The sequence below is a fragment of the Nerophis lumbriciformis genome, linkage group LG09, assembly GCF_033978685.3.
Source record: "Nerophis lumbriciformis linkage group LG09, RoL_Nlum_v2.1, whole genome shotgun sequence".
In the NCBI taxonomy this organism is placed as follows: domain Eukaryota; kingdom Metazoa; phylum Chordata; class Actinopteri; order Syngnathiformes; family Syngnathidae; genus Nerophis; species Nerophis lumbriciformis.
The window spans coordinates 18,768,650-18,795,539 of record NC_084556.2 but is presented as its reverse complement, the minus strand read 5'-3'; the positions used below and the strand labels follow the sequence as shown (position 1 = coordinate 18,795,539).

General features: G+C 40.1%; 1 protein-coding gene across 3 annotated transcripts in view; it reads left to right on the top strand.

Annotated features, from left to right (window-relative positions):
* Positions 1-26,262, top strand: part of LOC133607604 (palmitoyltransferase ZDHHC23-A) — a 29,275-nt gene extending 3,013 nt beyond the window's left edge. The window contains exons 2-9 of one of the 3 annotated variants that reach the window (XM_061962395.1): positions 2,304-2,894; positions 7,897-8,064; positions 10,035-10,272; positions 21,519-21,658; positions 21,723-21,796; positions 24,711-24,824; positions 26,004-26,105; positions 26,169-26,262. In XM_061962395.1, coding sequence (XP_061818379.1) covers positions 2,304-2,894; positions 7,897-8,064; positions 10,035-10,272; positions 21,519-21,658; positions 21,723-21,796; positions 24,711-24,824; positions 26,004-26,105; positions 26,169-26,188 — 1,447 coding nt within the window. In that variant the 3' untranslated portion in view covers positions 26,189-26,262. Of the gene's footprint in view, positions 1-2,303; positions 2,895-7,896; positions 8,065-10,034; positions 10,895-21,290; positions 21,455-21,518; positions 21,659-21,722; positions 21,797-24,710; positions 24,825-26,003; positions 26,106-26,168 lie in introns of those variants that run through there. The other 2 variants (XM_072913802.1, XM_061962396.1) reach the window with 2 other exon arrangements.
* The last annotated feature ends 628 nt before the right edge of the window (positions 26,263-26,890 follow it).

Genomic DNA, 26,890 nt, shown 5'->3' with positions numbered 1-26,890 from the left:
TCCATCCATTCATTTATCCAAAATCTATGATCTCCTATTGTTCATCTATCCATTTATCTGTGGTTCCTATAATTCATCCATCCATCCATTTTCTACCGCTTGTCCCCTTTGGGTCGCTGGAGCCTATCTCAGCTGCATTCAGGCGGTAGGCGGGGTACACCCTGGACAAATCGCCACCTCATCGAAGTCCTATAATTCATCCGTCTATTTATCCATGATTTCCTATTGTTCATCCATCCTTTTATCCATGATCTCTTATCATTCATTCATCCTTTTATCCATGATCTCTTATTATTCATCCGTCCATTTACCCATGATCTCCTATAATTAATCCATCCATGATCTCCTATCATTCATCCATCCATGTATCCATGATCTCCTATTATTCATCCATCCATTTATCTATGATCCCCTATTATTCATCCATCCATTCATCTACAATCTCCAATCATTCATCCATGATTGCCTATCATTCTGCCATTCATTTATTCACAATATCCTATCATTTAACATCCATTTATCCATGATCTTCTATTATTCATCCATCCTTTTATCTATGTTCTCCTATAATTATTCCATCAATGAACTCCTATAATTCATCCATCCATTAATCTCCAATCATTCATCCATGATCGCCTATCATTCTGCCATTCATTTATCCATAATAGCCTATCATTCAAAAGCCATTTATCCATGATCTCCTATTAGTTATCCATCCATTTATCCATGATTTCCTGTATTTCCATCCATCCATCCATCTTCTTCCGCTTATCCGAGGTCGGGTCGCGGGGGCAGCAGCCTAAGCAGGGAAGCCCAGACTTCCCTCTCCCCAGCCACTTCGTCCAGCTCTTCCTGTGGGACCCCGAGGCGTTCCCAGGCCAGCCGGGAGACATAGTCTTCCCAACGTGTCCTGGGTCTTCCCCGCGGCCTCCTACCGGTCGGACGTGCCCTAAACACCTCCCTAGGGAGGCGTTCGGGTGGCATCCTGACCAGATGCCCGAACCACCTCATCTGGCTCCTCTCGATGTGGAGGAGCAGCGGCTTTACTTTGAGCTCCTCCCGGATGACAGAGCTTCTCACCCTATCTCTAAGGGAGAGCCCCGCCACCCGGCGGAGGAAACTCATTTCGGCCGCTTGTACCCGTGATCTTGTCCTTTCGGTCATAACCCAAAGCTCACGACCATAAGTGAGGATGGGAACGTAGATCGACCGGTAAATTGAGAGCTTTGCCTTCCGGCTCAGCTCCTTCTTCACCACAACGGATCGATACAGCGTCCGCATTACTGAAGACGCCGCACCGATCCGCCTGTCGATCTCACGATCCACTCTTCCCTCACTCGTGAACAAAACTCCGAGGTACTTGAACTCCTCCACTTGGGGCAAGATCTCCTCCCCAACCCGGAGATGGCACTCCACCCTTTTCCGGGCGAGAACCATGGACTCGGACTTGGAGGTGCTGATTCTCATCCCAGTCGCTTCACACTTCCTGTATTTCATCCATCGATTTTTCTATGGATATCATTCATCCAACATGTATCCATGATGTCCTATTATTCATCCATCCATTTATCCACAATCTCATATCAATTATCCATTATCTCCTATCATTCATCCATCCATTTATCTGAGATCTCCTTTGATTCATCCATCCATTTATCTGCAATGTCCTTTGATTCATCCATCCATTTATCTGTGGCTCCTATCATTCATTCAACCATGTATCCATGATATCCTATTGTTCATCCATCCATTTATCTGTGGCTCCTATCATTCATTCATCCATGTATCCATGATCTCCTATTGTTCATCCATTTATCCATGATCTCCTATTAGTTATCCATCCATTTATCCATGATCTCCTGTATTTCATCCATCCATTCATCTATGATCTCCTATCATTCATCTAACACGTATCCATGATGTCCTATTATTCATCCATCCATTTATCCACAATCTCATATCAATTATCCATGATCTCCTATCATTCATCTATCCATTCATCTTCGATCTCCTTTCATTCATCCATCCATTTATCTGTGGCTCCTATTATTCATTCATCCATGATATCCTATTGTTCATCCATCCATGTATCTATGATCACCTATTATTCATCCATCCATGATATCCTATTGTTCATCCATCCATGTATCCATGATCTCCTATTATTGTTCCATCCATGTATCCACAATCTACTATCATTCATCCATCCATCCATTCAGCCATGATCTCCTATCACTCATCCATTCATTTGTTCATGATCGCACGTATAATTCATCATTCATGCATTAATTCTGTTGCTGTAGATGGTTGCGGGACAGGACACCAAAAGCTGGATGTCACTCTGCTCTCCTGGGGGCCTTGATTGACCACCTGGAGATCTCCATTGTTCCAGCACTGGTTCTCCTGCCGCTCCTGATGCGTGTGGCGGCGCTGCACTACCTGCTGGGCATCATGACCTTGACGGCTCTGCCTGGCCTGGTGCTGTGGCTCTACTACGCCACCCACAGGAGGAAGAGACGCACACTCTTCTTCCTCACCCTGGCGCTCAACTCTCTGGCCTACACCTACTACCTCTTCATCACGGAGATTCTTCCTCGTGGGGACGTGAGCCGCATCCAGCTGTGCTCCCTGACCGCCGGGGTGATCCTGACTATTGCCTCGCTGGTTCGGACCAAGAGAGGTCCGGGATTTGTCAGGACTGAAGCTGTTGAGTATTCGCCACACGCTAGCGTCCAATCAGAGGCGTCCTCTTGCGCAGGCGCAACATCACAGTTTCCCACAGGAAGTGGACGATGCAGCTGGTGTCCTGTGTGCAAAATTAGGCGACCACCTCGGGCGGGACATTGTAGGACATGCGGAGCTTGCGTCCAACGCCTGGACCACCACTGTGTCTGGTCTGTGCATATATATGCACATTTATGAGTATAATGACGTCATCACATGCACACAGATGATGTAATGCAATAAACTAAATATATCTGTTTTCAAATAGCACAGGGAGCGAACATTTTAAAGGTGAAGTTAATTTCATTTCTAATAACTGTAATGCAGCAGTACCTCATTTCATAAACCCCATTTATTGTATTATCTAAAAAATTTATATTTTAAAAGTCAAACTTTTTTTACCTACATTTTGCCCCGGTTATTGTACAACAAACTACCAGTAGTCTGTTTGCACGATTGAAGAAACAAAGAAACTCACCCATTGGCGACTCAGTCTCTATACTTTTTTTATTCGAGTACGACCGCATAAAAAGCCACCATGAGACCAGCACTTTGTGAGAAACACTATTGAACTGAATAGAAAACTAAAAGTATGAAGATGGCGTCTGCATAGCTGTATTCACCAACAAGAGTCTTTGAAAAAATATAAAAGGGATATTAAAAGTTAATTTATATATATATATATTTTTTTTTATTATTATTTTTTTTTAAATAATTTTATTTATAATGTATTTCACTATTAGGGGCGGTATAGCTCGGTTGGTAGAGTGGCCGTGCCAGCAACTTGAGGGTTGCAGATTCGATCCCCGCTTCTGCCATCCTAGTCACTGCCGTTGTGTCCTTGGGCAAGACACTTTACCCACCTGCTCCCAGTGCCACCCACACTGGTTTAAATGTAACTTAGATATTGGGTTTCACTATGTAAAGCGCTTTGAGTCAGAGAAAAGCGCTATATAAATATAATTCACTACACTTCACTTCACTATTACATTATTTCTTAGGGGATTCGTTTTTCATAGGAGTCCGTTTTTGTCTGCATTTTTGCAACGTATGACTAACAAAAACCGAGGTACCGTTGTACACAGTAAAAATCTTTACTGTAATTGCCGTAAAATCACAGCAAATTGCCGCAAATATATTTCAAAGTAAATTACTGCAAATGTTATTAGCCAGCAACTTGCTGTGAATCTACAATGAACATTTTTACAGTGTACATTTAATAAATGTATACTTCTCACTCAAATAGGTGTATATATATACACCTATTTATACACCTATATGTATATATATATATATATATATATATATACATATGTATATATATATACATACATACATACATACATACATACATACATATATATATATATATACATATGTATACATACATACATACATACATACATACATACATACATACATACATACATACATATACATATATACATATACATATATATATATACATATATATATATATATATATATATATATATATATATATATATATATATATGTATGTGTGGGGAAAAAAATCACAAGACTATTTCATCTCTACAGGCCTGTTTCATGAGGGGGGTACCCTCAATCGTCAGGAGATTTTAATGGGAGCATTCGCATACCATGGTTTATATAGGGCACAGAGTGGGTGGGTACAGGCTGGCCTAGGGGCGTGGTGATTGGTTCATGTGTTACCTAGGAGGTGTTTCCGTCTATGGCGGCATGTTGTTACAATTTCGCTGCGCTTGTTGAGGGATGACAGGTCTGGACGGTAGATAATGAACAGTTTCTCTTTCAAGCATAGGTTGCATCTTTTATTACCACTATTGTAAGGTGTGCTGGATGCAAGAATTTGCCATGTTATTGAATATTCAACATTATTGTCTTTGAGGTCCCAAATGTGTTTGCTGAGTTCTGTGGTATTTCGCAGGTTTTTGTTCCTGAAAGAAGCCTTGTGGTTGTTCCATCTGGTTTTGAATTCACCCTCGGTTAATCCTACATATGTGTCGGATGTGTTAATGTCCTTGCGTATTACCTTAGATTGGTAGACAACTGATGTTTGTAAGCATCCCCCGTTGAGGGGGCAATCAGGTTTCTTTCGACAGTTACATGCTTTGTTGGTTTTGGAGTCGTTCTGACTGGGGGTCGACGGCTCATTTGCAATTGTTTTGTTGTGGTTTGAGATGATTTGTCGTATATTGTTCATGCAGCTGTAGCTCAATTTGATGTTGTTCTTGTTGAATACTTTTCTTAGGTTGTTGTCTTTGGGAAAGTGTTTGTCAATCAGGTTGAGGAATTTGTGTCCAATGTTCGTTGAGACGTTTTTGCTGTATGGGGGGTTGTACCAGATGATGCCGTTTCGTTTTCTGTTCTTTTTTGGCTGGTTTCCTGGCGTGGGTTCATAGGTGAGGGTGAAATTGTATCCGCTTTCATCAAGGGCTTTTTGGTACGGGGGGGGGGTTGCTTGGTCAAATTCAGCTTTGCTAGATGACAGCATCGATAGCCTTTATTAAGACATATACTCCGCTCCAAATTGACATTTGTTGAGCACTGTACGACGATCAGAAATGGAAAAATTCAACATCGACTACTCCACGAAGAACATTCCCATACCCGCGCAGAATGACTACAAGCTAAGGCTCATAGAAAAGACGGAACACTTCCTAAGAAAGATGCGGTGGAAAGCACATTTTTTCCTCCACCCTGAAACAAAAGGAATGCAAAAGGAAACTTACGGATTCAAATCTACCAAGAACCCATCCACAGTTGAGGAACTAAAGGATTTTGAGAACGACATGCTCAAAATGATACAATCAGTCAAATTCAAGCCAATCCGCAACCCACTCCTCACCAAGCTGAAAAATGACAAGGAGCGCATCAAGAAAGTAAACAACCTCATCATAGCTGCCGATAAAACCACAAACTTCTACAGAATGGACATACCAGAACACCACACCTTACTGGACAGAAGCATCACCAAATCATACAAAAAAGCGCAACCCAATACCTTACAGAACATCCACCTGGAAAATAAAAGGATCGCGGTTGAACTGGACATTGAGGACAGGGTGGACGCCACAGCCAACAAGGAAGCCTTCATCACATTGAAGGATCACAAACCCAACTTCGCAAATAACCCAACATGCCGACTAATAAACCCAACTAAATCTGAAATAGGAAAAATCAGCAAAATAATCCTGGACAGAGTCAACACAAAAATCAAGGACAAAACACCACTCAACCAATGGAGAAATACAGCAGCAGTAATCAAATGGTTCAACAACATCCAAGACAAACAACAGCACAACTTTATCCCCTTTGATATCGAGGAATTTTACCCTTCCATCACGCAAGACCTACTGACTCAAGCACTAGACTTCGCCTCAGGCTACGACTCAATCACAGGCAACGAAAGAAACATCATCATCCACGCAAAAAACTCCATTCTCATCCACAACAGTACACCATGGCAAAAAAAGAACAATGCAACATTTGACGTCACTATGGGAAGTTTTGACGGAGCAGAAACGTGTGAACTCGTTGGGAGTTTCCTCCTCTCCCAGCTCGCTAGCCTCAATCTGAACCTTGGTATTTACCGTGATGACGGACTGGCAGTGTGTCGCGCCTCGCCAAGGAGCAGCGAGAATACCAAGAAGCGCATATGCCAAATTTTCAAAGAGAACGGCCTACGGATCACGATTGAAGCCAACAAGCAAACCGTCAACTTTCTTGACGTCACTTTCAACCTGAGAAATAACAGCTACCAACCATTCACGAAACCCAACACAACACTCCAATACGTGCACCATGACAGCAACCATCCACCCACCACCACGAAAAGAATACCTACCGGAATCAATAAAAGGCTATCGATGCTGTCATCTAGCAAAGCTGAATTTGACCAAGCAACCCCCCCGTACCAAAAAGCCCTTGATGAAAGCGGATACAATTTCACCCTCACCTATGAACCCACGCCAGGAAACCAGCCAAAAAAGAACAGAAAACGAAACGGCATCATCTGGTACAACCCCCCACACAGCAAAAACGTCTCAACGAACATTGGACACAAATTCCTCAACCTGATTGACAAACACTTTCCCAAAGACAACAACCTAAGAAAAGTATTCAACAAGAACAACATCAAATTGAGCTACAGCTGCATGAACAATATACGACAAATCATCTCAAACCACAACAAAACAATTGCAAATGAGCCGTCGACCCCCAGTCAGAACGACTCCAAAACCAACAAAGCATGTAACTGTCGAAAGAAACCTGATTGCCCCCTCAACGGGGGATGCTTACAAACATCAGTTGTCTACCAATCTAAGGTAATACGCAAGGACATTAACACATCCGACACATATGTAGGATTAACCGAGGGTGAATTCAAAACCAGATGGAACAACCACAAGGCTTCTTTCAGGAACAAAAACCTGCGAAATACCACAGAACTCAGCAAACACATTTGGGACCTCAAAGACAATAATGTTGAATATTCAATAACATGGCAAATTCTTGCATCCAGCACACCTTACAATAGTGGTAATAAAAGATGCAACCTATGCTTGAAAGAGAAACTGTTCATTATCTACCGTCCAGACCTGTCATCCCTCAACAAGCGCAGCGAAATTGTAACAACATGCCGCCATAGACGGAAACACCTCCTAGGTAACACATGAACCAATCACCACGCCCCTAGGCCAGCCTGTACCCACCCACTCTGTGCCCTATATAAACCATGGTATGCGAATGCTCCCATTAAAATCTCCTGACGATTGAGGGTACCCCCCTCATGAAACAGGCCTGTAGAGATGAAATAGTCTTGTGATTTTTTTCCCCACACATACATATTTTGCGCTCTACTACGGTATCGAGCACTATTTTTTGGATAACCTTATTAAGACATATATATATATATATATATATATATATATATATATATATATATATATATATATATATATATATATATGCTTTTCTACATTTAAAATGCAACTGGAACACATTTTTTGCGTGACTCATATTTTCAAGACTTAAAAACACAACCTTAACCACTTTCCATTCATTTTGAGCATTCTCTTAGCAAAAACAAACAAGCTATGGCGGTCCAGACAAGGTTTTAACGTGAAACATCATTGTTTGTATGTGTGCGTATGTGCTCTGTTGTAGGATAAACAGTTGTGTAGGACAGGCTAACCACCGCAGCTTCCTGTTGACCATGTGCGTGTTCCTGCTGACATCTTTGTACGGCATCGGCCTGGTGTTGCACAGCCTGTGTCCTCAACAGTACCTGGTCAGCGCGCTCTTCTACTGCCCAGGTGTCTACACTCAGTCCAGGTATGACTCTTCAAGTCAATATAACGTATTGTGTGTGTCGCTCACTTGCAAACGTTGCGCTCATTGATTACTTGTTTCTAGAGGTGTCCTGATCTGATTTTGATATCGGTACGATATCAGCAAAAAAACAACAACCAACAAGTATCATATCATAATAGCTAGCATCTAATATCTCTGATATGAGCAAGGATACAAGCAGTCCTGCAGCATTTTTACAAAGCTGGACAGCCATTTAACGGCTAAATGTCCTCCAATAAGCACACAATGTTGGTGTTTTCTTGTTTTGTTTTTTTAGTGAAGTCATTTACAAAAGGTAATCATAGGCTATAAGAGCTAGCAGCTACACAACAGCTAAGCACACAATAGCCCACAAGCTAGATATACATAATAAGTGTCCTTAAATTTTTTCAGTCTAAAAAGGCACATTTGTCAATATAAAACAAGTATTATATCATCAAAGTTGCTTATTATTAACACCTACAAAGTCTCCAAGGCAGAGAGGCGTATTCGAAAATATCCAGTAACAAACGTGTCCGCATCACTTAACTTACTGCATGCATCATGAGTTTAAGTAAATTATTGCGACCATGAGGTGTCACTAAAAACAATTACCACTCCGCTTCGACTTAAAGACAGCGTAAGTCCATTCCATTCAGTTAATAACTAATAGGTTATATACATACCATTGTTCTCTGTTTGACTAATTTTACTTGCTCAAGCCTTTTCTAACATTCCACATTGCAAAAGTAATAAAAGTACCAATGATTTGTGCTAATATCGTATCAGATCAATGTGGGTATTGGCCCATACGCAAGGTTTCAATATCGGTATCGTATCAGAAGTTTAAAAAAAAAGTTGTGTTGTGTTGATTATGTTTATCATAATCTAAAAAAGATGACTTGAAATCGTATACATCTCAGATTTGTTTTGTTTGTTTTGGCTTCTTCATTTTCTCAAGATTTTGTTTTTCTCTGAACATGTGACTATTCTTATAAAATTCCAACTTTTTTATTATTTTTATATTTTCTCAAAACAAACTGTGGTTTATTGTCTTGAAAGATGACGTCTTTCTCACAACATAGGGATGGACTTCCTCAATAAAAATATGATTATTCTTGTAAATGTTACAAGTGTTTTAAGGATATATTTTTTATCCAAAAATATCTCTTTAGTCTCATATAAAACTTCCATTTTTTGTCATGACATAACAAAGGAATTAGTTCAATACACTTTGTGCACTGCAGGTGCTAAAACCAATGAACAGTGTCTAAATATGATAGCTATATGCTAGCCGAACATAGCAAAGTAGTCTTATGCAGTGCTTCTTATAGTCCTGACTTCCGCATTTTTAATAAAATAAATTGTTTTATATTTTATGCTCCTGACTTAATGTTGCTGATAAATGTGAAGGTATTATTATTATGTTTATTTAATTGTATTTTTCAGTATCAAATGGCTCAAGTTGGTCAATTTTTTTTTTTATAGTTTAAGGGTTTATCTATTTTTTGATTACGGGCGAATTAATGCACCTTACATCTTTCCAATATTAATAAACTTGATATAAATATATATATTTTATTTTATTGTTTCGTTTTATTTAATAATACAATGTTATGCAGAGGTGTACTTATAACAATTTTTTAGACAATTTATATTATATACAGTCACGGTGGTGAGTGGGAGTGCGCAAAATGTTTTCTTTTTCCAGGGGAGGGGACATAACAAAAATAGTTGAGAAGCACTGATCTAATAGCTAATATCTATAACCATTATTCATTTTATTTTTACAAAAACATGCTTAAAAGGGTCCTTCAGCCACACTTTGGACAGCCTCATGCAGTGAAAAAGCAGCATTAGCATCCAATTAAATTGCTCTGACATGCTTTCAACCACTAGAGGACATATTTGCACAATAACCAGCATTGTAGTCTTCATTTCTTATTGAATATGACTTTTTTGACCTCTTGCAGCTCAGCGCTCTGCTTCACATGTGCCTGGTACGGCGTCATCGTAACGGGCGGCCTGATGTACCTGCTGTTGGCGCAGGTGATGAATATCAGCTTCAATGTGACAGAGCGGGAGGCTCAGCTGGCCCTGAGGAACAAAACGGGCCAGAGACGCCTGTGCGGGCTCGCCGTCGCCACGGGAACGAATTCACGAGGCCTCTACCAGAACTGGGTTGACTTCCTCACTATGGCCGATGCCTCGGCGTATCCTCGTTCAGGCCCCACTGACGTGGTCTAGTTTCCTCAACATGTGTGTGTGTATAATCACACACACAGAGAGAGAGAGAGAGAGAGAGAGAGAGAGAGATTAACTTTAACAGTATGTAAAAGTTTGACTCCTATCTTGTTTACGAACAGAAATATCAAGCCGCTAAAATGCGGCAAACATGGAAATGTGTGGAGAGTGTGTTATAAATGTTTCCCATCCTGCACTTAAATGGGTGTATTTTATACTTTTTTGATGGTGTTTGGATGTTTTTCATAATATCCACAATGTTCAGCTCAGTGGCCTTGTGGTTAGAGTTCAAACCCCGGCCGAGTCATACCAAAGACTATAAAAATGGGACCTACTACCTCCCTGCTTGGCACTCAGCATCAAGGGTTGGAATTGGGGGTTAAATCACCAAAATGATTCCCGAGCGCGGCCACTGCTGCTGCTCACTGCTCCCCTCACCTCCCAGGGGGTGAACAAGGGGATGGGTCAAATGCAGAGGACAAATTTCACCACACCTAGTGTGTCTGTGACAATCATTGGTACTTTAACTTTAACTTAACTTCAGTGAGTAGGTTGTGTTTTGTGTGACCATGTGTGCTGACCTTTTAGTTAGTTGCATTTGTTCCTTTGTGTTTTTGCACTATGACTAGGGAAGGTTGTTTGGACTGTCATATAAGTAAATTCCCTTTTTTTCAATCTATGAATGTACAACTGTTTGTTTATTTTGTTGACCATTGACCGAAGAATAATGAATAATAAATGCTTTGCTACTATTTGAGAAGCACTTTCAAGGGTCATTTATCTGATTTACTAACATTGTCCACAAGATGGCAGCAAATATGTAGCATTCAAAGATCATCTGGTATGGAAGATTGATTTAAAAGCACTCAGCAATGCTTTGTTGAACTCATGACATCTTGCGGGCTAAATTGGAGAGGCTGACGAGCTGCATTTGATAAGCAAATCAAAGCTTTATTTGCCATCCATGCCGGCTGTCATAAATAAGCTTCTTTAGCTATGTGACAGGTGCAAAATATTATAACCATATGTCAGTATAGTGCAGTGTACCTCCACGCCACTGTTTTAAACTACAACATTTTAATGAGTAGATATCCTATAGAGGGCAGCGTTGCACTGAGGATTGCTCAAGAGACCACACTGCTTTGTTTGTGTGTAAAACACACACTGGTGCAAGAGCAGTGTTTATAACTATCTACTAGACCAGTGCTTCTCAACCTTTTTTCAGTGATGTACCCCCTGTGAACATTTTTTCAATTCAAGTACCCCCTAATCAGAGCTAAGCATTTTTGGTTGAAAAAAAAGAGAAAGAAGTAAAATACAGCACTATGTCATCAGTTTCTGATTTATTAAATTGTCTAACAGTCAAAATATTGCTCATTTGTAGTGGTCTTTCTTGAACTATTTGGAAAAAAAGATATACAAATAACTAAAAACTTGTTGAAAAATAAACAAGTGATTCAATTATAAATAAAGATTTCTACACATAGAAGTAATCATCAATTTAAAGTGCCCTCTTTGGGGATTGTAATAGAGATCCATCTGGATTCATGAACTTAGTTCTAAACATTTCTTCACAAAAAAAGTAATCTTTAACATGAATATTTATGGAACATGTCCACAAAAAATCTAGCTGTCAACACTGAATATTGCATTGTTGCATTTCTTTTCACAGTTCTTTTTGACAGACATTTTAGTGAGAAACCTGAGCTTGTGCTTCACTGAGTTTACGAACTTACATTCATATTTTGTTGAAGTATTATTCAATAAATATATTTATAAAGGATTTTTGAATTGTTGCTATTTTTAGAATATTTAAAAAAAAAAAAATCTCACGTACCCCTTGGCATACCTTCAAGTACCCCCAGGGGTACGCGTACCCCCATTTGAGAACCACTGTACTAGACTAATAGTTTTTTTTCTAATACTAAATACTGGTATCATATTGCCCAACCAGTCTACATGTGCTTCGTGGACTTGGAGAAGGCATTCCACCGTGCCCCTCGGGAAGTCCTGTGGGGAGTGCTCAGAGAGTATGGGGTTTCGGACTGTCTGATTGTGGCTGTCCGCTCCCTGTATAATCAGTGTCAGAGCTTGGTCCGCATTGCTGGCAGTAAGTCGGACACGTTTGCGGTGAGGGTTGGACTCCGCCAAGGCTGCCCTTTGTCACCGATTCTTTTATGGACAGAATTTCTAGGCGCAGTCAAGGCGTTGAGGGTATCCGGTTTGGTGGCTGCAGAATTAGGTCTCTGCTTTTTGCAGATGATGTGGTCCTGATGGCTTCATCTGGCCAGGATCTTCAGCTCTCACTGGATCGGTTCGCAGCTGAGTGTGAAGCGACTGGGATGAGAATCAGCACCTCCAAGTCCGAGTCCATGGTTCTCGCCCGGAAAAGGGTGGAGTGCCATCTCCGGGTTGGGGAGGAGATCTTGCCCCAAGTAGAGGAGTTCAAGTACCTCGGACTCTTGTTCATGAGTGAGGGAAGAGTGGATCGTGAGATCGACAGGCGGATCGGTGCGGCGTCTTCAGTAATGCGGACGCTGTATCGATCCGTTGTGGTGAAGAAGGAGCTGAACCGGAAGGCAAAGCTCTCAATTTACCGGTCGATCTACGTTCCCATCCTCACCTATGGTCACGAGCTTTGGGTTATGACCGAAAGGACAAGATCACGGGTACAAGCGGCTGAAATGAGTTTCCTCCGCCGGGTGGCGGGGCTCTCCCTTAGAGATAGGGTGAGAAGCTCTGTCATCCGGGGGGAGCTCAAAGTAAAACCGCTGCTCCTCCACATCGAGAGGAGCCAGATGAGGTGGTTCGGGCATCTGGTCAGGATGCCACCCGAGCGCCTCCTAGGGAGGTGTTTAGGGCACGTCCGACCGGTAGGAGGCCACGGGGAATACCCAGGACACGTTGGAAAGACTATGTCTCCCGGCTGGCCTGGGAACGCCTCGGGATCCCCCGGGAGGAGCTGGACGAAGTGGCTGGGGAGAGGGAAGTCTGGGCTTCCCTGCTTAGGCTGCTGCCCCCGCGACCCGACCTCGGATAAGCGGAAGAAGATGGATGGATGGATGGGTATCATATGTGTATATATGGTATCTGTTGATGTAGTATACTGATAAAAGAGGTTGATACCGATATATGTCAAAATGCCAAACATCGTCACCGATTATCGACCAATCACGAGTTTGAAGCAAATCAGTGGAGCCAATTGACAACATTTACTACATAGAATGTGCAGATGGTGCTTGATTAGTCAAGTTTGAAATCATTCTCAAGAATATTTTCTGAATTAAAAGTACAGGTACCTGCTCAAAGGAGAACTGCACTTTTCTAGGGGAATTCTGCCTATTGTTCAGAGACAAAAACACACTTTTCTTTTTTTATAGGATTTTAAAGATGATAAAAACGATTGAAAGTTGCGGCTAACGAGAGTCATCGTTGTGGCGTACAAAGCCCTCAAAACAACTTCAAAACCCTCTAACGTTTTATATACACACTGCAAGTAAATATATAATGTAACAACAGACACCTTCCTAACAATATGTAATATGTTCAATATTTACCATATTTTGGTCATTTTATGCATTATCAGAACTTATTTTCACAAATGTATTTCCTTTTCCATAGCAACGCACCGCCAACTTCCGGCAAGAAATGTGTGTTCTTACTTCTGGAACCAGACGGGAATGTGTTGTAATCATGGCAGACTTGGTAACAGACAACGAAGACAACTATTTTTGGACAAATGAGGATTTAAAACCTAATCTTTTTGATGCTGAATATACTGAGGATGAACTGCTGCTTAAAGAAGAAAGCAAAAAGGAAGGCTGTAATGTTGGAGCAGACCCAAGCCAAGAGAGTGAGGTCGGCGTGACTTGACGGTGTAAATGTTAAACTTGGAGCCAAACTATGCGGACATAAATGGATTGCTTACCCAAAATCAACAGGAAACGTCCCCGGCCAGCTTGACTAAACGCACAACTGTCCATCGAGTGAGTCACTTGAATGTCGATCATGATCCACGCAGCATGTTGTGCTTTTTAATACAATTACATACGCTGTCGAGCTAGCTGTGTACGAACAAAACATGAAATGTGTGCTAATACTTTACAGACACTGTAATATGATTGTTCATGTTTTTCAGTCGCTCCTGCATTTTTTGGGTATTACAGACTCAAAAGCCATTCAGCTGCTGACGCAAAAACGAGCTTACTTCTTGCCGTAGCTAGCTTACAGCTAATGCTTTAGCATGCCGTCGCAAGACATTGAGTTACTACGCTAAATAAACAGTTCCTCGGCGTTCGCTCTTACAAAACAGTTTGGTTATTATACAGGTTATGAAATGTAAATTATATATTGTTGGCAGTTTTTGAATACATTTTTAAACTGATTTAGAGGCAGGATGGATTGCTCCCATTAGCTGCATTGCTAGCCACCTAGATTGTAGATTATTACAAAATAGAATGCAAAACAAAACAAAAAACTTTTGTCTTTTTGTGAACGGTAGGCAAAACTTCAAAAAAGTGCACTTCCCCTTTAAGGTATGATGACTATGAAGTGCCCCAATCAATATCACGATTATTCAAATATGGATACATTTAGCTGTAATATGATGTTATGAGACAGGATTGATTAATTTAAGGGGAAACTCCTCTAATAAGATTTCATAGTTTGTTTGCTTACACTCTCAATGTTAAAGTTAAAGTACCCATGATTGTCACACACACACACACACACACACACACTAGGTGTGGCAAAATTATTCTCTGCATTTGACCCATCACCCTTGATCACCCCCTGGGAGGTGAGGGGAGCAGTGAGCAGCAGCAGTGGCTGCGCCCAGGAATCATTTTTGGTGATTCAACCCACAATTCCAACCCTTGATGCTGAGTGTCAAGCAGGGAGGTAATGGGTCCCATTTTTATAGTCTTTGGTATGACTCGGCTGGGGTTTGAACTCACAACTAGGGATGTCCGATAATGGCTTTTTGCCCATATCCGATATTCCGATATTGTCCAACTCTTTAATTACCGATACCGATATCAACCGATATATGCAGTCGTGGAATTAACACATTATTATGCCTACCGTAATTTGGACAACCAGGTATGGTGAAGATAAGGTCCTTTTTTTAAAAATTAATAAAATAAAATAAGATAATAAATTAAAAACATTTTCTTAAATAAAAAAGAAAGTAAAACAATATAAAAACAGTTACATAGAAACTAGTAATGAATGAAAATGAGTAAAATCAATTGTTAAAGGTTAGTACTATTAGTGGACCAGCAGCACGCACAATCATGTGTGCTTACGGACTGTATCCCTTGCAGAATGTATTGATATATATTGATATATAATGTAGGAACCAGAATATTAATAACAGAAAGAAACAACCCTTTTGTGTGAATGAGTGTAAATGGGGGAGGGAGGTTTTTTGGGTTGGTGTACTAATTGTGAGTGTATCTTGTGTTTTTTATGTTGATTTAATTAAAAACAAAAAAAAAACAAAAAAAAAAACAATACCGATAATAAAAAAAACGATACCGACATTTTCCGATATTGCACACAACTCACAACCTACCGATCTCAGGGCGGACACTCTAACCACTAGTGGATTCCCTTGGACAATTTTTCATCAATTAATTGTGTACATTGATGTTATCAATTAGCAGCTTTGGTTGTTGCTTTGGAAAAATATTATGTTTATTTCAAAAAAATATATATGGTTTGATTTTAGGTGTATTCCATTTGTGAGATCCAAGTGAGACATGGCAATATGTGTATCATCCACAATAAAACTTGAAAGACAAGAGTCAGATATTGCAGCAAAATCCTTAATAGAGATTACAAACAGAAGAGGCTCAAGAATGGAACCTTGCGGCACCCTTCAATATAGTTGTTCTTCTTTTCGATAAATGACTATTTATACAATGTTCCCTGTGACAAAGGTAATCACAAAACCATAACTTATCCCACAAAATATGTCCTTTGGGGCACTTTTCCGTAATGTTGCATGATTGGATTGTTTGGATGTGTAATGTTTTTAATGCAAGTGAGCAGTTTATAGAGCAAATATGCCACCTGGTGGCAGTGAGCAGTATATCAGCTTGGATTCCATGACATCACTGTTTTGATGCCCTTGAAATCAAAGTCCACAATTTTGATAAAATTTATTAGAATTTAATCGGAGCGAATCCACTGATAACATTATACAGTATTACTATGACTTATTACTGCAGAAAACTGTTTTTATCATTGACATATGCGCAGCAATGTGGACATTGCAGTAATTCAAGCAGAGATCAACCAACCGTCTTTTGGTTTCCTCTAGTCACTAAAACTAAAACATTGTTGATTTATGCTTTAAAATGCTTAATTTAGAGCAAAATTGTTGTATAATATCACAATATGCTTTTAAAAAATGCTTAAAAAACAACCAGAATCTGCAATATTCGAAGCACGGAGTAGCGAGGTACAACTGTAATGCTCTACACGTGGCTCCAAGCAAGTCAGGGCTTTTCTTCCTTTCACTCACACACCCCATTGACCTAAAAAGATACAGGCGTGGCACAAAGAAAAAAGGTATCTCAAAGGTTGTTAGCAAGATAGCAAACAGGGGAGGAGTTATGATGCTCATTTTAAGATAATGCCATCGATGACGCACAGTCGCCAAACAGCTGCCAAGCAGCGGAATGAGATATGATTAGACTGATATGAAAACGCAATTAGGTTTTTGGTTCTTGCCATTTCCAAAATCAGGTCTTATAGGGTCATCTTATATTCAAAGCTGGAACAAATAGGTGTACACGCACGTGAAGATATAGCTTTGGACCTTGTTTACACTTACTAGTAGTGTTGTCCCGATACCAATATTTTGGTACCGGTACCAAATGTATTTCGATACTTTTCGGTACTTTTCTAAATAAAGGGGACCACAAAAAATGGCATTATTGGCTTTATTTTAACAAAAAATCCAACGGTACATGATTAAACATATGTTTCTTATTGCAAGTTTGTCCTTAAATAAAATAGGGAACATAGGAGACAACTTGTCTTTTAGTAGTAAGCAAACAAATGCTCCTAATTACGGTAGTCTACTGACATATGCAGTAACATATTGTGTCATTTATCATTCTATTATTTTGTCAACTTTATTAAGGACAAGTGGTACAAAATTAATTATTAATCTACTTGTTCATTTACTGTTAATATCTGCTTACTTTCTCTTTTAACATGTTCTATCTACACTTCTGTTAAAATGTAATAATCACTTATTCTTCTGTTGTTTGATACTTTACATTAGCTTTGGATGATACCACAAATTTGGGTATCAGTCCGATACCAAGTAGTTACAGGATCATACATTGGTCGTATTCAAAGTCCTCATGTGTCCATGGACATATTTCTTGAGTTTATAAACATGATATAAATTATTTTAAACGAAATAAGATTTTGTGATGCTAAAAAATATCGATGTAATCATAGTAGTATCGACTAGATATGCACCTGTACTTTGTATCATTACAGTGGATGTTAGGTGGAGATCCACCAACGGCGTTTGTTTACATTTTGACGCCGGTGAGCTACGGTGTGTAGTGAAGCATGTTTAGCTATTGCTCGTCCTGCAGGGATGATACTTGTAAGAAACTCACTTTATTTGTCGCCGTGGAGGCGAGGATTAGTGATTTAGAAGTAGTTACAACACTGCAGACCGCGGCTGGACGTTAGCCGTTAGCTAGCTAGCCATGTCTTAAAGGACCTCTTACGGTGGGAGTTTCAGTGTTATAACTTCACTTTTATCTTTAGTTTAAGCCAAAATGTGTCCGTTCTCCCTTTTCTGTCCACACACTTAGTCTGCTTGCAAGTACTCTGTGATTGTGCGTTGCCGAACATGCTCCTCTGTTCGTAAACCAGCAATGACAATCAATCAATCAATGTTTGTTTATATAGCCCTAAATCACAAGTGTCTCAAAGGGCTGCACAAGCCACAACGACATCCTCGGTACAGAGCCCACATAAGGGCAAGGAAAACTCACCCCAATGGGACGTCGATGTGAATGACTATGAGAAACCTTGGAGAGGACCGCATATGTGAGCGAGATTCATTTCATTTTAAATGTTCCTTTATTTAACCAGGTGAAAACTCATTGAGATTAAAATCTCTTTTACAAAAGTGACCTGTAACAACACAAAAACAACAGTCGTCGCACACTATAATAAAAATAAAAAAAACACTACTTACAAAATGTACATAAAAAACACACCATAGGTAAACATTTTTATGTTTCAGTAAAACAATTTACGAGTATAGTGCCCAACAGAACCAGTTTCTTGATCCTTTAAAATGGCCTGAAATTCCCGCATAGTGATGAGTTCAGTTTGGGGGAATTTCAGGCCATATTGATGTAAATGTTTCCTCACTAACACGCTGAAAGTAAATCACTGCAAGGTCCTAACCCCATCATCAATACATTTTGGAACTCTAACATTTAACAAAGCAGAACAAAATAAATTAATAGAAAACAAACTAAGACAAAAGTTAATTTGCAGTTGTAATCATTTTTATCGTTTCCTAACTCACGTTTTATCTCTCCCACAACATTATTCCTCTCTTCTACAGTGTCCGTTGCAATCAATTATGCAAATGAGTTGGTGATGTCATCTAGCAACCAATAGCTACATTCCTTACCGAGGAGTTGGCAACACTGGACTGTGCTTGGTCACCTCCCTGACTAGACTTAGATGAATGCAGCAATCACATCCTGGATGTAAACCAACACTCCCCATCCAATCTGATGGATTTTGAGAAGTGCTGCAAAGAGGAATGGATAAAATTGCCCAAAGATAGGTGTGCCAAGCTTGTGGCATCGTATTCAAAGAGACTTGAGGCTGCAATTGCTGCCAAAGGTGAATCAACAAAGCATTGAGCAAAGGCTGTAAATACTGAATACTTATGTACATGTGATTTTTTTTAGTTTCTTAGTTTTAATAAATTAAAAAAGAATTCTATAAACGTTTTCACATTTTCATTATGGGGTATTATGTGTAGAATTTTGTGGACAAAAATGAACTTATTCAATTTTGGAATAAGACTGTAAAATAACAAAATGTGGAAAAAGTGAAACGCCATGAATACCTTCCACATGCACTGTATGGATCTTTGAAAAGTGCGACGCAAAAGCAATAAATAAATAACTAGCTTGACACGATTGTTAGCCTTGATGCTAGCCAGAAATTCCATTTGGGGTTGGTCGTCACATGTACTCATATATTACACATACACTATATTGCCAAAGGTATTTGGCCACCTGCCTTGACTCACATATGAACTTGAAGTGCCATCCCATAGGGTTCAATATGATGTCGGTCCACCTTTTGCAGCTATTACAGCTTTAACACTTTTGGGAAGGCTGTCCACAAGGTTGCAGAGTGACACCAGCTGGGCTGCTAAGGCTAACACCTAATGGGACGCACACACTCAGGGATTTGATCACCCTGGGGTGGGCCCTTCCTCGGCAAAGGGTGTCTTGAGGTAAACCGGGTCGAAACACCCCGTGACGCTGGGGCACACAACTGAAGATGTGTCCCGATGGTGGAAAAGCCTCCCAGCAGTGTCACCTTGCCTCACTCAGGTATGCGGTCAGGTGCAAGCCTGGCTCAGGGAGGAGGACACCCCTGCCATGCAGAGTCCCCAGGGATTGTACCAACTAGTCCTTTCAAAAAATGAGGAATTTTCGACCATTCTTCCAAAAGCGCATTGGTGAGGTCACTCACTGATGTAGGTCGAGAAGGCCTGGCTCTCAGTCTCCGTTCTAATTCATCCCAAAAGTGTTCTATCGGGTTTGGGTCACTACTCTGAGCAGGCCAGTCAAGTTCATCCTCACCAGACTCTGTCATCCATGTCTTTATGGACCTTGCTTTGTGCACTGGTGCACAGTCATGTTGGAAGAGGAAGGGGCCCACTCCAAACTATTCCCACAAGGTTGGGAGCATGGAATTGTCCAAAATGTTTTGGTATCCTGGAGCATTCAAAGTTCCTTTCACTGTAACTAAGGGGCCAAGCCCAACTCCTGAAAAACAACCCCGCAGCATAATTCCTCCTCCACCAAATTTCACACTCGGCACAATGCAGTCCAAAATGTAGCGTTCTCCTGGCAACCTCCAAACCCAGACTGGTCCATCAGATTGCCAGATGGAAAAGCGTGATTCATCACTCCAGAGAAGGCGTCTCCACTGCTCTAGAGTCCAGTGGCGACATGCTTTACACCACTGCATCCAACGCTTTGCATTGGACTTGGTGATGTATGGCTTAGATGCTGCTGCTCAGCCAGGGAAACCCATTCCATGAAGCTCTTTGCGTACTGGGGTGGCCAAATACTTTTGGCAATATAGTGTATGACATAATACAGAAGGCTGGCATAAAGATGTGGTTCTTATTCGCGTTCCTTGCTCATTTTGTGTGAGGATGCAACCACTTGTGGATTATAGTTTGACCACCATCCCCCTGATGGGGTTGGTTGGCACAGTCTATTTGTTTGAATAAGTTGGGGGGTGGGGAAGAGGAATGCGCACTTCAAGCCAACACCTTACGCTTCAGTTAAATGTAGGAATGACTATTAAAAGATGTTTTGATGATGAGAGCGTGACAACTAACCCCGTCCTGACCCCTGATTGCCGTTACTTTGGGTCAAATGACGAGACAAGAGCGTTGAGAGAGAAAGACAACACAAGACCAGATGATCCGATTCAGATCACATGGAAGCATTTGTGCTGCAACTGCTGACATCTGAATTTAATTCTGCACTCTCTCTGCGCCATGGAACCCGCTGGTTTTGTTGACAACTTTTAGTCCGAACTTGCAATGTTGCAAAACTCCACAGTATTAGCAGGCATGTTTTTGTTGCCACGAATTCTACCCGGATGGGGTTAAAATGTGAGGGACGTGTTTGGACTCCACTCAGCTCCCATTCAGCATGCATGTGTGAGTGTGGGGGATGGGGGGCACCATATAAATATAAATGTCAGGCAGGCAGAGCCGTTTCATTTCATCCTCACCATCGCCATGAACTTGCTGCTGACACTGCTGGCCGTCGCCCTCGCCTCCACGGGGCTGTCTGCTGAAGTCCTGCCCCAAGCGGACTTCAACCTACAGGCTGTATGTGAGACTTCTCAGATTCTGGGCATCATTTCGCACGCAAACACATTGCACATGTCGTCAGATGGCGGGCAAGTGGTACCTGATTGGTTTCGCCTCCAACGGCCAATGGTTTGTCGACCGCCGCGCCAGCATGAAGATGGGCACGGCCGTGCTCAGCCCGACTGCAGACGGTGACCTGGATATGTCCTATGCAAGTTTGAAGTGAGTTACACACCAATTGTTTCTTTCTTTAAAGGGAAGTATCAGTCAACATGTGTCTCTGCAGATCTGACGGCTCATGCTGGAGAATGAACAACCTGGCGAAGAAGACGGACATGCCTGGAAAGTTCACGTACACAAGTGAGTGTATGCACAAATATACAGTAGGCTGCACACAACAGGGCCAAATGCGTCAAAACATGTCCTTCTACTGTGTTGCCTCTGGTATTATTATTATTATTGTTGTTGCTAGTAACGGCGCCGTTTTTAAACCCAATAAGTTGGATAGGCTTGAAATTTCTCCTACAGCTCAACAGAACACTTGCTGGTGTTTTGCTTAATCTTCATTGAATTTGGTACACGCCTTAAGGGGACTGACAATCGCACTTACGTCAAATTTGAGCACATTCGTTGCAAAACATGGAAGGGGCACAGTTATGACTTAGCATTGATTTGCCATAAGTTATTGATCGTTTTGTCTAATGATTATAAAACTGAGGACAAACTGTATGTACTGTACTAAGGGATGGGTACGGAATTTGGTACTTTTATAGGCACTGACCAAATTCTGTCAGTACTTCTGGGTATAGATTCACGTAAAATCAAACGGTGCCATATTTCGACATCACGTCTGGTCGCAGACTCAGGATCAGCTCCAACACTTGGCGGGAAAACAAGCATTCCAGCATCGCACAAACTGGCTCTAGGTAATGTTGCAATTTTCCATGTCAACTAAGAAAGTATGCCTTGGAGAAAGCGCTCAAAATTAATGTGCCACTTTTCAAAATGCAATAGCTCGGTGCTAATTTACATTGGATATGCCATGCGCATGCTAGTGATAAGCATTAGCAATTTTACATGGCGGTTTTAACAAACTTGTTCATGAAAACTACAACTAAGATGCACGTTACAACCAAACAGTACAATACTTACAGTTTAAACTCTTTGTAGGGCGCAACAAAAGAGTTGATTCAGCTGAATGGCAAATACTACTCCCTGACGAGGCAACACACCATAGTCTGTACACGACTGCCATCTAATTGCAAATGCAAGCAAAGTCTATATAATAATTACAAATGAGACTCAGAAGTGTAAGAGATCATTATTTAACAACTGGACAGCACGGTTTTAATTATAAACTCACTGTTAAATGTCCCCAAAAAATTTGGTTCTAATAATAAACAAATTAACATTTATTAACACATAAGTGTACTGAAAATTGTTAGCGTTAAGCACCTTATGGGTTTAAACGTAAAAAGTTCCCATCTATATACAGTATGTATTGCTAGTGTGCCCTCCAATGCCTTTTGAGTACAACCCATAGGTGGCGCCACAAATAATTTACAAACAGTAGAGGGGGATATGACATCAGACCTTTCGCCTCAATTTTCTTTTAGGTTTTTGCTTTGACCAGGAACAATAATACCTGGAATTTGACATATGGGTAACTGATACGGTAGTATTGTGAATGAATTATTTAACCTCTAACTCTACTTTAGGTTCAATCAATTAGGTTTATTTATTTGCTAAAGTACAAGCCATTATTGGTAAAAATAAAAAAAATTAAAATGCTTTCATCTATCAATACAGTATAAGGATTACAGGTTACATACGGCATATATTTATCAGTCATAATATTAAGTACTCATGCATGATCTAATGCAATGATTCTCAAACTAATGGTACTTTATCTAGTGGAATGCCAAAGAATCAATCAATGAAATATTCAAACAATGGTACTGCTCAAACTGTGTGTAATGTTCAAACAGTGTGTAATGTTACAGTGGCCAAAAATATTAAATACACTTGTTGAATAAAACCCCTGCTTTGTTTTTAAAGAATACTTAGGCCTACTATGCTACTGTATTCAAATGTTGGTCATTATGGTGGTACTTGGTTAAACAAGTTTGAGAACCACCAAGCTAATGAGTCTGTTTTTTTAAACTACATTTTTATTGGACTTTTTAGAGGAAACAAATATACAGACTTAATTAAAAAAATATATATATTGTAGTTAAAACAGTGCAAAACCGATAAAAAATAAACTTGTATTTTGTTAAAAAAAATCTAAATAATATGCTTGTGGGAACATACATCAAAACATTTTTGCTTATATATCAAACAGAAGGACCAGAATTTTTTTTTCATAGGCTTCAGCCACCCCCGTGACCCTGAGAGGGACAAGCGGTAGAAAATGGATGGATGAATAAATTGTTCTCTTCTGCAATCTTCCATCAGATGTAATATATAGCATTCTTTTTTTCTATTGTCCATGTCTTTGCTTTTTAAAGTCCATTAAGGCCGTGGAAAAGAAAATCAATTCACATCTGAATCCGGATTCTGTATTAATTAGAATCCAAATCGATTTTAAGGCTATTTTTCATGTGCAGTATATGTCATACATAGCCGCCAAGAGTTTTTATTTTTTATTTTTACCTGTAACCTGTTTTGAAAGGTCTCGCTATATTTTTTTTTATACCAAATAATATATTGCATATATTTCTTTGATTCAATAATCCTGTTAAATCGAGAATCTATTCTGAATTGAATCGTGAGTTGTTGTAAGATTCACATACCTATGTCAAGCCACATATTTAGAGAAGGATGCGTCTGTTTCCAAGGTGTGAGGCGGCGTGAAGACTGTAGGGTAGGTGCAGCATCTTAGGAAAAATGAAAAAATGGAGAAATAAATGCCAAACTAACCTAAGTGGTGCCTAAAAGCTAAAGTAATGGATTTTTAGTCCTTGTGGTGGGATGAAAAAGTATGGGGTGAGCACAAAACACCCAAAAAATATATTCAGGAACGTTTTTCGGCAAGGTTAGATTTACTTGTGCTACACTTTGAAACACTCCATCTAGCGAGAGCCAATGAAAGTATATATGGTAACCAAAATACACAATAATAAAATATTGTTTAATTATAACCTCTCTGTCAGTGTCAGTCCTTTTAAAGGCATACTTTTTTTATGCAAGCATATTTAATATTTATCTGTTGAGCATAATAAAATAAGGGTTGGTATGCATCACCTGTGCTTTCATGAGATCTGTCCACCAGGCTGGGGCAACGCCAACGACATGCGTGTGGTGGATGTCAAGTACGACCAGTACGTCCTGACGCACACTGTAAAGTTAGACAGGGGTAATCCAACAGTGATAAACAAGCTTTACGGTAAGGATACATCACACCATCCGTGGTCATCACAAAGTAGTAGTACAAAACCCAAAACCAGTGAACTTGGCACGTTGTGTAAATGGTAAATAAAAACAGAATACAATGATTTGCAAATCCTTTTCAACTTATATTCAATTGAATAGACTGCAAAGACAAGATAGTTCATGTTTGAACTGAGAAACTAAATATTTTTTTGCAAATAATCATTAATTTAGAATTTAATGGCAGCAACACATTGCAAAAACGTTGGCACAGGGGCATTTTTACCACTGTGTTACATGGCTTTTCCTTTTAACAACACTCAGTAAATGTTTGGGAACTGAGGAGACTAATTTTTGAAGCTTTTCAGGTGGAATTATTTCCCATTCTTGCTTGATGTACAGCTTAAGTTGTTCAACAGTCCGGGGTCTCTGTTGTCGTATTTTAGGCTTCATAATGCGCCACACATTTTCAACAGGAGACAGGTCTGGACTACAGGCAGGCCAGTCTAGTACCCGCACTCTTTTACTATGACGCCACGCTGTTGTAACACGTGGCTTGGCATTGTCTTGCTGAAATAAGCAGGGGCGTCCATGATAACGTTGCTTGGATGGCAACCTATGTTGCTCCAAAACCTGTACGTACCTTTCAGCATTAATGGTGCCTTCACAGATGTGTAAGTTACCCATGTCTTGGGCACTAATACACCCCCATACCATCACAGATGCTGGCTTTTGAACTTTGCGCCTATAACAATTCGGATGGTTCTTTTCCTCTTTGTTCCAGAGGACACGACGTCCACAGTTTCAAAAAACAATTTGAAATGTGGACACGTCAGACCACAGAACCCAATCATGGCACCCACCTGTTCCCAATTAGCCTGTTCACCTGTGGGATGTTCCAAATAACTGGTTGATCATTCCTCAAGTTTCTCAGTCTTTTTTGCCACTTGTGCCACCTTTTTTTAAACATTTTGAAGGCATCAAATTCTAAATGAGCTAATATTTGCAAAAAATAAAGTTAACCAGTTCGAACGTTAAGCATCTTGTCTTTGAAGTCTATTAAATTAAATATAGGTTGAAAAGGATTTGTAAATCATTGTATTCTGTTTTTATTTACGCTTTACACAACGTGCCAACTTCACTGGTTTTAGGGTTTGTAGTAGTAGACTTACCCTGATCATGTGGCTCCACACAGGCCGTGCACAGGATCTCAGCGCGGATCTGCTGGAGAAGTTCAGGCAGTTCTCACTCGAAACCGGAATTCTACCTGAAAATATTGCATTCCTTCCCAAAAATGGTACAAGTAAGCAGTGTGAAGGACTTTTGTGATGATGTGTAACCAAAACACTTTCTCTTCTAGGTGAGTGCCCGGCAGCCTGAAATGAACAAGCTGCTGTCAAGGAGGAATATTTACTAAAAATACAGATGTGTGCAAATAAAAACAGCTAATAAACGTTGGGTCTTTTTTATTACCTTTTTAAAAAACAAATACAGTGACATACACATCCAGAACAACACAACTCACTTTCATCAAGTGTTTACATCTACACGCTTTGTACAGATTTGTATACAAAACAATAATTTACGTCCCATAGAAGTCTAGTTACACATAGCTATACAACAACTTATAAATGAAATAAATATATATAAAAAAAACCTAATCATCACAGATGAAGAGAAAAAAAAATAAGAAAAATGTAAAAAATAACAAAAAAAAGTTTACCATCAGCACTGGTCTTTGCAAGTTGTGAAGACATTTACATTTTTCCCTTCTGGCATGAAGTTTGTAAAAACACACTTCAGTTTTTAGGGGCACCACATAGTTAGTGTCCATGGATCTGAGTGGGGCCTCAGTTTGATATGAGAATATTGTTTAAGCCTGAATATAACAATTAGGTCATTACTTCAATCCAACATATGCCTATTTATAAGAAAAATACAAGCTTTTTTATGACATCCAGTAAAAATGTTTGAAATTACAACAAAAATCAATACTGTCCGATAATGCAGATGGCTTTTGTTGAGCAACTGGCATCACATGGAGTGATTATCTGCAGAGTGCCTCCAGGATGTTACTGATTG